Source organism: Ambystoma mexicanum, chromosome 6p (assembly GCF_040938575.1).
Source record: "Ambystoma mexicanum isolate Mex_15411 chromosome 6p, UKY_AmexF1_1, whole genome shotgun sequence".
NCBI lineage: Eukaryota > Metazoa > Chordata > Amphibia > Caudata > Ambystomatidae > Ambystoma > Ambystoma mexicanum.
In genome coordinates, this window is record NC_090935.1 from 308,578,090 (window position 1) to 308,592,191 (window position 14,102).

At 44.6% G+C, this 14,102-nt stretch overlaps 1 protein-coding gene across 4 annotated transcripts in view; it reads left to right on the forward strand.

Annotated features, from left to right (window-relative positions):
• The window catches only part of MALT1 (MALT1 paracaspase), a 1,429,839-nt gene that overhangs the window by 529,471 nt on the left and 886,266 nt on the right, over nucleotides 1-14,102 (forward strand). For all 4 annotated transcript variants that reach the window (XM_069627057.1, XM_069627059.1, XM_069627058.1 and 1 more), the window contains exon 6: nucleotides 5,727-5,823. In XM_069627057.1, the coding sequence (XP_069483158.1) occupies nucleotides 5,727-5,823 (97 nt within the window). The remainder of the gene's footprint in view (nucleotides 1-5,726; nucleotides 5,824-14,102) is intronic.

The window sequence follows — 14,102 nt, forward strand, 5'->3', positions numbered from 1 at the left end:
TTTGGAGAGGGTTTCCCACAAACTCTAGCCGGAGCCCTCCCACTGCCTGTAGCACCCATGCATCGTGCGACAAAGCTTGCATTCGCTTAAAACTTGAGAGTTCTCGCTCCTACTTTCACGCTTGGTGTTCTCACCGCCAGCGGCACTGGGTTGACGATAAGATCCTCTCCCTCTACGACCTCTCGAAAATGTGGATATGGTTGGGAATAAGGTATCCTGTTGTTTCCTTTCCCAGTATTGGGCCCGCTGTCCCTGCGATGATAGTTGTACCGACCGGACGCTCGATCCCTGTGTCGTCCAGTCCCGGAAAAAACACATCTCGGAAAGATCTTCTTTATTGAGCTTTGGGCCCTCTCTAATGCTGAGTTATGTGCCCACAAACTGTGACATCTCTTTTGCGAAAGATTCACCAAACAAGAGACCCTTAGCGTTCTCCCCTGCCTCATAAGAGGCTAGGTCGCTTAATTTTCCATCAATTTTCAATAGGACGCCTCTCCTTCTCTCTGAAGAGAGTGCGCAGTTGGCATTGCCCAGATGACACACCGCTCTCTGGGCCCAGTTACCAAGAGCAAGGGGGTCTACCGGGTTCTGTTTGTTAGGGAGAATTCTCATAAATGGCTGATTTCCACTACCTAATGAGTCCCTCAGCAGCTTTGCTGTATTTCTAGGATTTGTTTTTTTCACATGGTAAGAGTGTGAGCCTTTTTCCCACTTTTACATGTGTTTTGCCATGTGTGTTTTTACCATTTTGTGTGTTCTTGGGTTCTGGAGCCTCACCTACTCAATGAGCACCACTTTTGTGTGTGTGTTACACAGCACCTTCAGTGCAGTGACACAGGGTTGTCTTTGAGACTTCCCACTGACTCAATTTTTCTGGGGCTGACTACTGTCCCCCAGAAACATGTAAAGTTGCCATTAACTTTATGTAGTCACTTTAAACTACAGACCCAGTACACCCCATCTTACATGGAGTACTGGAAAGGGTTACTTCCTACCCCTTTTTGTCTGTGCCTCTTGGAGCCATGTTTCCCTCCCTTAACATTAAGACTTGGCTGGTGGCAGTGGTAACTACCCTAACGTTTCTACCGCGATTATATTATATAAACGTGGTATTGTTTTAGGCTATTATATTAGCCTCAAACATAAACCCGATTGACCAAATACATTTTATGAATGGGGGAAAACTGCATAAAAAGCAGGTCTCTGGGACTGGAAAGGCAGTCGCCAATGGAACAAAAGAACCAACAAGGAACTGGAAGAAGAGGACCCCTTCCATGACCGAACCGCCCGGTGAAGCCCTGCTGCAGGTCTGAATCTCTGAATCTGACAACAGAGAATATCCTCCAGGAAACTTCTTCCCTTGAGCTGGTGGGACCAACCAGTTTGCCCAAACTACAAGCCAGGACCCCTTCTCTGGTCGAATTCGCTGTACAGAGCTACAGTGGGCCGGATAGCCAGGAAGGTCGGACTTTTAAGGAGCGCACCTTGTATTCGTTGTTTTGCTCTGCTGCTGGCTTCTCCCCTGGGTGGCGCAGGATCCTCCAGTCGTCCTACTTCTTGTCAGTCCGACAGTCGCATCAGGAACCGTGAGCCTGCCGGAACCACCAGGAATGTCTGCCTCAGCTACAGCACCCTCTCTGTTTCAAGGTACTGGCAAAATCCAGTTGCTCGTTTCGTTCAACTGCGGTAAAAGTGTTTTAAATCTTTTGCCAATCCGAGGGCTTGTCCTTCTCTTCTCTTTGAACTTTTCTACCAACCAACCTCGTCTGGAATCTGTGCCACGAACTTTACCGCAAACTACCCTGAACTGTGTGATCTTGGGCAAAAGTCTTTTGACCTATTGACTTTGGCCCTAAGCCTTTTCTAGCTGATCTCCTTACTGTAGTCTCTCTTGTTCAATTTCCCTGAGTACTTACCTGTTGGTTTGCCTATTGTCTTTCCCTCCCTTTTAAATTGCTGGAGTGCCATTTTGCTCCCACTTCATTTTGTGAGCTTAACTTGTCTGTAATTTAAGGGAAGTGGTGTGGTGTATGTATGATTGTGATTTCTTACTTGCTTATAATAGTGAAATGTTATACAACTGTTGAGTAAATAAATATATATTCTTTTACTTAGTAACCTTGAGTCAGTGTTTGCCTGAATCATAGTAACTGCTGTCCTTTGTGTAACTATTTGTACTGCTCACTTACTGTTGAGATAAGTCTGGCTGCTCTGCTACTGCTACCACTTTAACTGTGTAGTACAGGCTTGTACCAAAGGTGAAATTGTACTGTCACTTGTAGTCTTAATTGTGTGTACTGTTCCCAAGGGGTACTGCATATAATTCTGCCTAACTCCAGTGTCCTTCGCCTTCTCTGCCAGGTCCATTATTTTTGCTTTGTCCAAAAGCTTGTCCTGGCATCCCCTCCAAGCGCGGTCCACTCCCTTTCTAATGTCTTGCACTGACTTTGTCACAAAAGTGACCATCTTGGGGTCTAGAATCGGGGTTTCCGCAAGCTTCCCTGGCAATTCAGGCCTAGGACACTCCGATCTCATGCGTGATTGCACTTCTCTATCCAGCGGCTTTCTTATATGCTGGGAAATGTACGCTGCTACCCTGGCCGATGGCACCCACTCAGAAGACTTTGGGTGTCTCATGGCCTCTGGGTCAAACATATCTGTGGTGTTATCCACATCTTGGGGGTCGACATTTTCCGGGCAAGTAGTCCTCATCATGATCCCCTGATTTTGTCCACCCTTGGGGCAGGGGGTCTGTCTTGGAATTCTTTCTGTTTATCCAGGAAGGCTCTCTTTGGCCTAGCGATAGGTCGCTTATTTCTTGGGGAGCAGTACCCTCCCTTCCACTTGTGCTCCAGGGGTCAAAGAGTGTTTGCTCTTTCGAGCTGCTTTACGCCCCTTAGGTTCAACCCCTTCTGGGGGGTGTCTGGCTGACGGCCCTTCATCAGGGCTTTCTGCCCGTCTTTTCTTGGTAGCCAACTGCTCCTGCTGCTTTTCCATTATTGCCTCCAAAACTTCTAGCCTTTGTGTAGTAGGCTGAACCCCTAGAGAGACTGCTTGGGTAAGCAAGTCCACTAATACTTTTTTAAAGCTCTGAGATAAATCAGGCTCTAGGTGGGAGGGATCCTCTTCCCACTCCTCAGCGCTCCATTCTGGAGATGTTAATGGAGTTTGGCTAGGTATTTTATATCCAGCCATCCTTTCTCTTGGCAGGGCCAACTGTAGGGCTGTCAGCACTGAGGGGTGAAAAGGCTGCACCAGATAATAAAAGGTCAAAGTCTTGCAACTATGTGCCAGCCTCTGTTTCTGCAGATTAATCCTTTCTCTTCACCTCCATAAGGCAAAGATTTCACTTTTACACGTTTTTTTAATTTTATTCTTATTCCGTAACTCTGGAGGTCCACAGTCACTCTCAGCTCTGCGAACGTAATGAGAACATTATGAGCGTCAGAGAGCTCCCAGGGGACGCCAGGAAGCATACCGCTTCCCGCTCCCCTGGGTCTTAGAGTCCGCTACATTCGCGGCGTGTTCGGCGCACAAGCCACTTATCCCTCACGAACGCGGCCGACTAACGACGCGGTGAGGTGAGTGCCTCACTAATTTCTTAAATAAACTATTAGCCGCACAATGTATTAGAAAATAATAGGCGGTCGCGCAACTATGTATGAGCGCTTACAAAGCAAAATGATAGTACATCACAAATCTTATAAATTATTATAAGGAGACAGGTACTTATCTCAAATGGTTGCAAAAAGAAAGAGGGAGAGGACTACCATGGAGGGTTCTTATATTAGGACCTGGTCTCGGATAGGTGGAACAGGAGAGGTCAGGACTACCAAGCCCCAGAGGATCATGGGGGGTTGTAGTTCTAGATGGAACACTGACTATTGAACTTTAAAACCTCTCAGATTTGGATTTTTACTTCATAGATGGAAGAAAAAAGAGAAAATGTTAGGGTTTAAAAAATGTTTTGCTGAAATGCTGATATGGCAGTATTAAAGAAAGTAAAGCATAATGCGAGCCTCCTGTCTTGTCATAGCATGAGTACCCTGAGTATGGATGTCTGGTACTTATTAAGTGCAAACGTAGCTTGGAAGCAACAGAGCAATGTTCATAGGGGATGCACCCAGGGAGTTGCAGGTAAGTTGCAGGGATAGGAGAGGCAGGGACAGGAGAGAATGGAGCATTGGAAGGAGAGAACATGGATTGAGTGGAGCAAGATGTTGTGGAGGATGGAGGGAGCAGACTAATCTACATTTGTAACTTGTCCCAGAGACTGGGAGCGTTGCGGTTGAAAGACTGTTTCCTAGTTTTTTTCTCCCCTCTTGCAAGTTTTTGCCTCGACTCTGGCGAAATCATGGTTTCTGGTGGTGTGCTTGTTTCCAAAGATTGTGCATTTTTCTACCTGGTGGAATGGTGTTGTGGTTCTGAATCCTTTGTAGTTGATGCTGGTTGTCTTTAATATTGTCCTTGCATGAAGGGATAGCCAGCTGAGTTTCTTGAGGATGGGTGACAGTGAAGTGGTCAGTTTTATTTTTAGTCTTGTGATGATATGTTTCTTAGCCTTCAGCATTTGTGTTAAATAGCCCACCTCTTGCAGTGTGGCTTTCACTTCTCATATATGGAATCTGGATTAGAAGCCCTACTTTTATTACTTTATTGGTTCCTCAAGTTGATGTACACTGGGAATTTTCTATCTGCTAGTTGTAGTGCCAAACCTTGAGTTGAATTGAGGCAGAACCAGTAGAGATCCAATTTCAAACTAGTTAGAATGATAACTGTTTGCAACTTTCAAGATTGCCTGATGCTCTTCCCGCACATATACACAAAGGTTAATAACTTGGGTGGTGTCATCTTCTGGTGCGACCGAGCAAGGCTGCAGGCATACAAGGAGCGGCATGAGATACTCTAGACATTTCCTCTTGTTGGAATGATGCACAGAGTAGATCAGGGCTGCCTCCTCCCACCTAATGAAAGACTTCTCTTTATGCATTCAGCTATGGTGAGAAATCCATCAGCAGGGTTGGTTTGCGTACTATAATCCTAGGGCCGGGACTTAATCCTGCAGCTATCCACATGTCTTAGAATACAACTGCTATGATCCCTCACCACTGACTCTGTTGGCTAATACAGATGAGCTGTAGGGCAAAATATCTGGAAAGCCATAGGTTTCGGACCCCTGTCTGGGGGCAGAGGGGAATACCAGTATTCACAGATATTCAGCCTGTATATTCAACACGGTCAACAAGGCAGCAAATGTAACAATAGCCCAAACAATAGAAATACAGCAGTCATTTCAGAAGCCTCTCGCTAATTGGATCACTTGATACTTGTGTCTACTGTTGTTTAAATTGTCTATTCAAAAATCCCCCTGTAATTTGGGAATGGTTTGGTTCACATTTCTGGATGGTTGTTTTAATCACTTTCAAAAGAGAGAGAGCATTTGGAGAACATATATTCCGTGCTGGTTTCCCACTACTGCTGTTCCCATTAGCTAACTGTATTTAGTCACCAAAGTTAAAATGTTATCGTTCAATCTAGTTATCACGGTACATAATTGTCTGTAGTATATCCTGCTTACCCCATGTCTGCAACACGCTGTATCAAATTTATATATACACGGATTTGAAATGACTTGTATTAAAACCGCTTTTTAATGCTCTTGGCTTAATTACAACACATTTTCTATTTGTTCCCCTCTTAATCATCACCATGTTGCACCTGCACAGATTCCTTATGTGACAAAGGCAAATGAAGGGGTATATCTGTGCCGTGTATATAATGAACACGAACGCAAAGACAGCCAGGAGGTAGAAGTTTCTATAGGTAAGCACATGCTTAATTTGAAAGTTTTATATAGCAACAAAAAATGGGCCAAATGCATTTATAAAACGTGTTGATACCATGTGTGTATGTCACTGATGTATACCTACTGTATTGTGCAGTTAACAGTGTAGAATAACACACATTGTCAGCATTGCACTTTCAATGTAACTATATCTGCTAAAATATATAACTAATAGTCCTGTTGCAACATGGAAATGTGAATGGACAAGCCAACGCCTTTTCAACATCGGTAAACATCTGTTTCCGCCCCTACGCATCACACTTTATTAATCCTGGAGATTGTGTATGCTGCTTTGAAAACACTGCTGTAATTACCCTTATTACAATGCGAGTTCATATCCTGTACTCCTGTTATGTACTTACTAAATATGTGTTGCAGATAATTAGCTGTTAATCCCCAGCAGTGTCTTCGTTCATTCCCAAATGTTAACTGTCAAGAAAAGCACCGGTGTACTAGTAGAAATGAGACATGCGGCAGGTAAAAACGCCGTGCAGCCCTTTCTGAATGGACTGGCATGAGAGGTTCATATCATTTCTAGCGTGATCCTGTCCTATGCTTGGGTCGCCACGCTCACGAAGGCGCATCTCGTAGGTAAGTGTCACTATGGTCTAGACCCTACTGAAAAGTCCTGGGAAAATGTAGAAATGAAAGAGTAAACGTGTGGCACTGCGGGATTAAGAAAATGTAAAAAGCGCATCCATCCATTTTGGCAAAAATCTTCAAAAAGCAACTTGCTGTTCAATGGAGCGGGAGGGTCAAGACTGCACTCGACATGTTTCGCCCACCTAGGCTTGCCAGGCATGTGCTGTTGATGAGGCTGACTGGGCAGGGAGTACTTGGGCAGTCGAGTCATGTAGGCACTTATAATATTTGATTAAGCATTTTACTGTCATTTGCTTAAAAGAAGTGAAGGTGTTGGTTGATTTCAGTTTTTGTGCGAAGACAATTGTGTTCTTCATTTAATCTATTTCTTTGTGGCTCTTGAACAGCTCACTGGCTTTCTATATCAAAGCCAAACTCGGTCTCTTGTGATAAAGTTTCTACTGATGCAGAGCCGCTTTTTTTAATGCTTTCTTGCGGATTAGACCGGGCAGGACTCTGGGGTGTTGCTAGGTCTGGAAAAGACCAGGGGCTACGCTAATGTCGGAACTGTTCAGACTGGGGGCTAGCTAGCCTTTTGGCTGTAGCTCCTGAAATTCATCCGGGGCTACAACCAAACGACCAGGGGCTATAGCCCCCTTAGCCACCCCTAGCAACGCCTCGTCCAACATTCAATCTCGCCAAAGCAGTGTTTGATCTCTTCCATTTGTGTTACATTTACCACCATTGTATGAGTAACACTCTCGTCAATACCATTAGTTGCAGGTTTCTTTCCAATATGGCTTTCTTCCTTTGGGGGTCAGCATCTCTATCAGTCTTGAAACTTGGAATTAGCCCAACATTACATTTTTGGGGAGAAGGTTTGTCAGTGTAATCTGCTTAACATGCCTATTATCTGCATATGCACCCCGAGACGTATCTCTCGCAGCTGTCGAAGCTATTGAATTTCAAGGGTGTTGTGGCAAGGAATTTTAAGCTTCTAGAGCTTGTTGGCCAAGAAGTGGTTATTTAGGGGAGCCATGATGGGAACAAAATCATCCTTAGGAATTGGAAATCTGACATTTCTTTAAAAAAAGAGGACTGGTTGAAAGAAATGCTTGATCTGGCGGATGTGGAAAGATGTATATATAGGAAACAAGGCAAGAATGGGTTGTTTATGAAAATTTGGGGCAAATTTCTGACATTGTATTGATTCTGACAATTTCATATTATATGATGTGTACCTGGCATCTGTAAGGGGGGAGGGAGGGGTATTTATGATGTAATTATGTATATAGTTTTTGCTACGAATTTCTTTGTTATTTCATGTTTTCTTGTTATAAGTAAAATGAAAATAAAACATGAAAAAAAAAACAAGATTAGTGACTTTTTCAACTTGAATTGGGTTGAGCGTGTGTCCCAGTCAGTGCTGGTTGATGTGCTTCAGTGTTAAGCCTCATGTTAGTCTTGCTTCTGAAACCCAAATCTTTGTAATTTATTGCTAGCAGTAACATCTTATTGAACTGAGCCCAACAATCCTACTGGAAGCCAAACCCTATCATTGACACAGTGCGGAATGCGCTTGAAATGTTGTGCACAAGATGTAGTTTCAATTGATGACCAAAGGATGCTATACATAGTGGAGGTTACAATAACCCAAAATACATAAATTCATGGATAAATGATTCAAGATCCTGACCCCATAAAATAAGTGTTTGGGGACCCTGACATGTGATCTCAGAACAGCAGCTAACTGAGAATACATATTTCCAGAATCTGACTGATCAATCTCATGCAACTGTCTCTACCTCTTGCCCTCTTTGCCATCCCTATTAATCACCCCACTGCCTTTGTGGCCTCAAAGCATTAGGCCCTTCTTCCCAATCGATACCAGCACCCCCTAATCCCACTGCACAGCCCTTCCGTGCCCCTGCTTGGCGGCTCTGCATCCCACCCATGGGAGTAGCCTGCACCAGCACTTAGCCTGAGGTTCTTCTCCTGGCTCCCCTGAGCACTTCTCTCCCACGCCCTCCACCAGCACTTGTCCACTCCTCTGCCCTCCCACACCTTCCCCATCTCCTGCACTTTTCTTCACTGCACTTGCACGGCCGAACGGCACAATGCCTAGTAGGACCATGACTGTATTTTACTGTTTTGCCATTGTTATTACTTCCCCTGTTCCCTTCCCATTTAGCTTTGTGGCAGTTTGAAACACAATTCTGCTACATACAGCGCCTAACAAATGCTCAATAAAATACGAATAAATAAAAAATATTTGGATGCTATGACTGAATTTCATCATATTGCAAATTACCTGGCCATCTCAGCCCATATAGCAACTTTGGCTAGGCTGGTTGAGAAGCATGCCCTTATGCCCCAACTTGCTATTACTATCACAGTACAAAATAGTAATGACAACCGTCCAGGCAAAATGTGAGTTGAAAATGAAACTTTTGCCATTGGATTCCTTTTCAAGCAGAGTTGCTCACTTTCTCTTCCCATGGAGAGTGACGGGCCAAACTCTACAGGAAATACCTAACTAGCTGGATGGTAGACAGGGTTCCATTATACTACTATGTTCACCCTCTCTTTTACATCCTACATAGTTATTGTTTCTTTCTTGAACTAGCCGAAATTGGGTCAAACTCATCAACAAAATAAAAAAAGACTATCAGTGATGTCATTTGTGATGTCATCAGTGTGCTTAGTAGCTGCACAATGGGGACTTCTTAGTTAAGGTGGTGTAGCGTCCAACACCTGCTGAATTTCAGTCGTTTTCTTGCATTAAATCAGCACTTTAAAGTCACTTGAACTAAAGGTTTTTCCACTGAACTTCTTAGCTGTCCCTTAACTAACGTTTTCTCACTGAATTTCAGGGGTTTTGTCATGCTATACATCCCACTACCTATAATTCTGCTCTTTTTTTCTGATAACATACCTGATGTCATGTCATTTGGTATCAATGTGTTCATCAACTATGGAACATCAGGTGTGTCTACTATGTGATTGTTTTTTGTCTGCTTGATAAGAATGCAGTACTAATGGTGTACTGGGATGGGGAAGATGGAGGTGCTGTAATTAAACTGTTACTATTGGGGTACTGGGGTAAGGAGAGGGATGTGGGGATAATGCAACAGATTACTAATGTAGTACTTGGACACATAAGAGGGAGGTGGTGGTAAATGTAGGTTTACTGATGGGCTACGGGTACAAAGAATAGGGAGGTGGAGGACTTTGACGAGTAAGAGTGGGATGTGGTTAGTTGGGGACTGTGACAAGAAAGAGTGATTTGTGGGACTTTGACGAGGAATAGTGAGGTGATGTAAGTGGGGGACTGTGACCAGGAAGAGTGATATGGGGGTGAGGGTGGGCACTGTGATGAGAAAGAGTGAAATATGGGGGTCTGCAATGAAGAAGAGTGAGATTATGGTAGTAGGAGATGCTGATGAGGAAGAGTGAAGTGGGGATAGGGGGTGGACTGTGATGAGAAAGTGTGAGGTGGGGTAAGTGGGGGACTGTAAAGAGGGTGAGTGAGGTTTGAGTAGTGGGGGACTGTGACAAGGAAGAATGTGGTATGGCTAATGGGAGACTGTGATGAAAGGGTGAGGTGGGGTTAGGGGACTGTAAGGAGGAAGAGTCGAGTGGGCATAGTGGGGCACTGTAACGAGCCAGAGATGTGGGCTAGTGGGGGACGGTGACGAAGAAAAGTGAGGTGGGGTATTGACAGACTATGATTAGGAAGAGTGCAGTGAGGTGGTGGTGGACTGTGAGGAGGAAGAGTGAGGTGGGAATAGTGGGTGACTAGTGTGAGGAACAGGGATGTGGCAGTAATGACATGGATTATCTTTGGGTACTGTGCCAGAAAGAGGGATGTAACGGTAAAGGTATGATTACTAACTGTTATCCCCCTAATGCTACACCTTTGTTTGAACCCCTCAAGAGTGAGTAGGGTTAGCGGGGAACTGTTAAGAGGAGGATTGATGCAGGGGTAGTGGGAGGACTGTGACGAGGAAGAGCGAGGTGGGGTAGTGTTGGACTTTGACACATGAAGAGTGAAGTGGGGTAGTGCGGGACGGTGGCAAAGAAGAGCGAGTCGGGGTAGTGGCGGACTGCGATGAGGAAGAGTGAGGTGGGGCAGTGCAGGGCTGTGACGAGGAAGAGTGAGGTGAGGTGGGGTTAGCTAGGGACTGTGACGGGGAACAGTGATGTCGGGCACTCTGATGAGAAAGAGGGAAGTGGGGGTAAATGTAAGATTACTATTGGGTACTGGCACGAGGAAGACAGAGGTGGGGCAGTGGGAGACGATAATGTGGAAGAGTGAGGTATTGATAGTGGCAGACTGTGATTAGGAAGCGTGAGATGGGAATAGTAGGGACTGTGACAAGGAAGAGTGAGATAGGGTAGTGGAGGACTATGATGAGTAAGAGGGATGTGGGGTAAATGTAAGATTACTATTGGGTACTGGAATGAAGAGCTGGGAGTTGCAGTAATGCAGAGACTTCACTGCTGTCATCAGGATTTAAGTCACATGAAAAGCTTGCCCTATCAAAACAAAGGATATTGTAAACATGCATCAGCATCACTCGATCTGCTGTTGAAGACTTTTTAATTCGTTTTTTATTGTTCTTATTTACACCATCATTGGTAATCACTTGACATGTACTTGACATTTTCATAACGATACCATACTCCCCTCCCAGCCCCCCTATTATTTTTGTTTTTGTTTTGCATCTCTTGAGTACAGTTGCATTTCTCAAGAGTTACAGCATTTCACAAGGGTCACCATTTGTAACCATACATTGCTTGGACTCTTCAGTAGGTTATCTAAATGTCTGTGTTGGGTACAATAGTCCAGCTTATCCACTGTGGCCTGGTCTCCCATGAGTTTGTGTCTGCTTGAGTGCTGTATTTGCCCAGGAAATTGGACCATTCCATTTCCCTGGATGGTTTGCAGTCATGCAGTTCAGCGGTCAGGGTTTCCATGTCGTTAATGTACGTTGCTCCTATTGCTTCTCTGTTGGCTGCTTTCAGCTTATTAGCACACACTCGCGTGCCGCCAGTAAAAGGAAGTCCACCATGTGCGGTAGCCACCTCCAATCATCCTCACATACTTCCACACCAATGTGTACCAAGAGTGGGTCAGGACTCCTCTCAATACCATCTGAGCTTTTAATCCAGCCCATGACCTCCCTCCAAAGTTCTGTATCTTTGGGCAGGCCCACCATATATGCCAGTAGTCATCAATTTGCCAGCATTCCCGCCAACATCGTGGGTTGACCCCTGGGAACACCTTGGAAAGGTAGATAGGTCCAGCTGCCACCAATACAATAACTTAATACCATGTAATTCTTATTAACATGCTATCGAAGTACAGTGTGCATTCACACACATCGTTTTCCACTGGTGCTTGTCAAACTCCACATCTAAATCTCTTTCCCAACTTCTTCCATAAGTTTGAAACCCCCCCACAGCAAGCATACACTAGTATATTTTTTAAATTAAGCCATTTGCAGACACAGCAGTGCTGAACACGGTCCCCCTGGTACTATTGCTCTAAGCTGCACTGCTCTATAGTATGCAAACATGTCTGGTAGCCCCACTCCTCCTTTGTCTTTCTGTTGTATCAGAATATTGTACGCTACCCTTTTTTTCGTGATTCCCATAGAAACCTCTTATCCTGCGCTTCAGCTCCCATAAGTGTTCCTCCTGTTTTGCTATATGCAACAATTGGTACAGGTATTAGAGTTTTGGGTGTAAGGTCATCTTGACTGCATTAAACCTTCCTAACCAGGATAGTGTAAGTGGTGACCATACCTCCCTATCTGCAAATACCTTGTGTAATAGCGGTGGGAAATTGGCTATGTAAAGGTCTGCCAAGTTTCTAGAGATCAGTACTCACAGATAATTGATATTATGCCTCTCTATTGCTCATTCAAGTCATCTACCTGCATGTCGGGGCGAGTTCACTATGTCTCACTCATGGAGAAGTATGCTGTCGGCATATATTCCCAGTTTGTACACCGTATTCCCAACTTAATTTGATACCCAGTGGCTCCATAGTAAGGTCGAATAATAGAGCGGACAAGGACACTCCTGCCTCATACCACTTTGCAAGCTAAACTCAGGCAACGTCTTGCAGGCAACTACCACTTGCGTAGTCGGATCGGTGTACAATGCCCTAATTCCTCTTTTTTTCACCCTCTCCCCAAGACCCACTTTATCGAAGACCGCAAACAAGAACCTCTGCTCAACCCGATCAAATTCTTTCTCAGCATCTAGGCTGAACAATCCAAAGTCTCCCCTTCTCGCATCATGTGTTGCATGAGATTCAATGTCTTCCGCATTACATCTGCTCCCTGCAATCCTCAGATAAATCCAACCTGGTCTGGGTCAATTAAGCGCGGAATGATCCCTTCTAGCCGTGTGGCTAGTATTCTTGTATACCTTTTCTCATCAAGGTTGAGCAATAATATCCGGGGATAGGACTGGCAAAGGCCTGGGTCCCTGCGTTCCTTGGGTATGACGGCTATTAGTGCCCATATGAATGACTGTGGTGCCACTTTTGTGTCCAGAATGTTGTCCAGAAGCTTGGCCATATGTGGTAGGAGTGTTTCTTCAAAGTGTTTGTAGAACCATATAGTATACCCATCTTTGGATGGGACTTTCCCTGTTGGAAGTCTGTTTATTGCCCTCATTATTTCTTCAACCATGATCGGGTTCTCTATGATGCTTATCTCCTTCTGGGATAATTTTGTCATATCTATGTCTCAGAGGTATTCCTCAGGCGTTAATGTGCCCTCTTGACATTCACTCTCATAGCGTCTCTTATAATATTGAGCAAAGCATGCAGTTATATCTTCGGGCTTTGTTTAGACACACCCCTTCATCTCTTACTGCTGAGACCCATCTTTCCTCCCTTTGAGCCCTGAGTCTTGCCGATAACTTCGCATCGGCTTTATCCCTTTTTCATAAACCTTTTTGCTTGAGAAACCTTAGCTTATGGAGAGTGTCCCCTAACCCCAGTGCCTTGAGTTCTGCTCGTGTTTGCCAGAGTACCTGGCGGTTTATATCATTGTAATCTTTTTCTGAGTTCATCCTGTACTCCCTTCTCGCAATATCTTTCTTGAGAACTTCCTCTATGTGCTTCCATCCTTCTTTTTTTGGGCCCGTTCCCTCATTAGGAATCACCTCCATGTGGCTTTACCTGTCTCCCAATCTATTTAAATCCACCTCCCCAGTGTCTTTCCTTTTAAAGTATTCTGCTATATCAGTGTGGAGTTGCTCGCATAAATTGGGTCCTGCCATAGGGATTCTTTACACCCTATTTAGTGTCTGCTTTGAAACTCCCTGCAATATCGATTTCTATTTGCACCATATCATGGTCTATCCAATCCACTGGCCTGTTTATACAACTTGTGAGTCACCCACTTTGATCTCCATTTAGTAGCATATAGTCGATTGTGGTGTAGGTGTATCTGCCACCACGTATCTATGAGCCCCCTCACTTCTATGGCTTGACCTAGGGTTCTAAACCCCTCTACCTCCTCCGATTCCTTCGGGTTTCTTGTTGAAACTCTATCCAGTTTCTCATCTGCCCAGTAGTTGAAATCACCCCCTATTATCTTTAGTTCCCCACCAAATGCCATGACCATGTCCAACACTGCTGTTTTGAATGCTG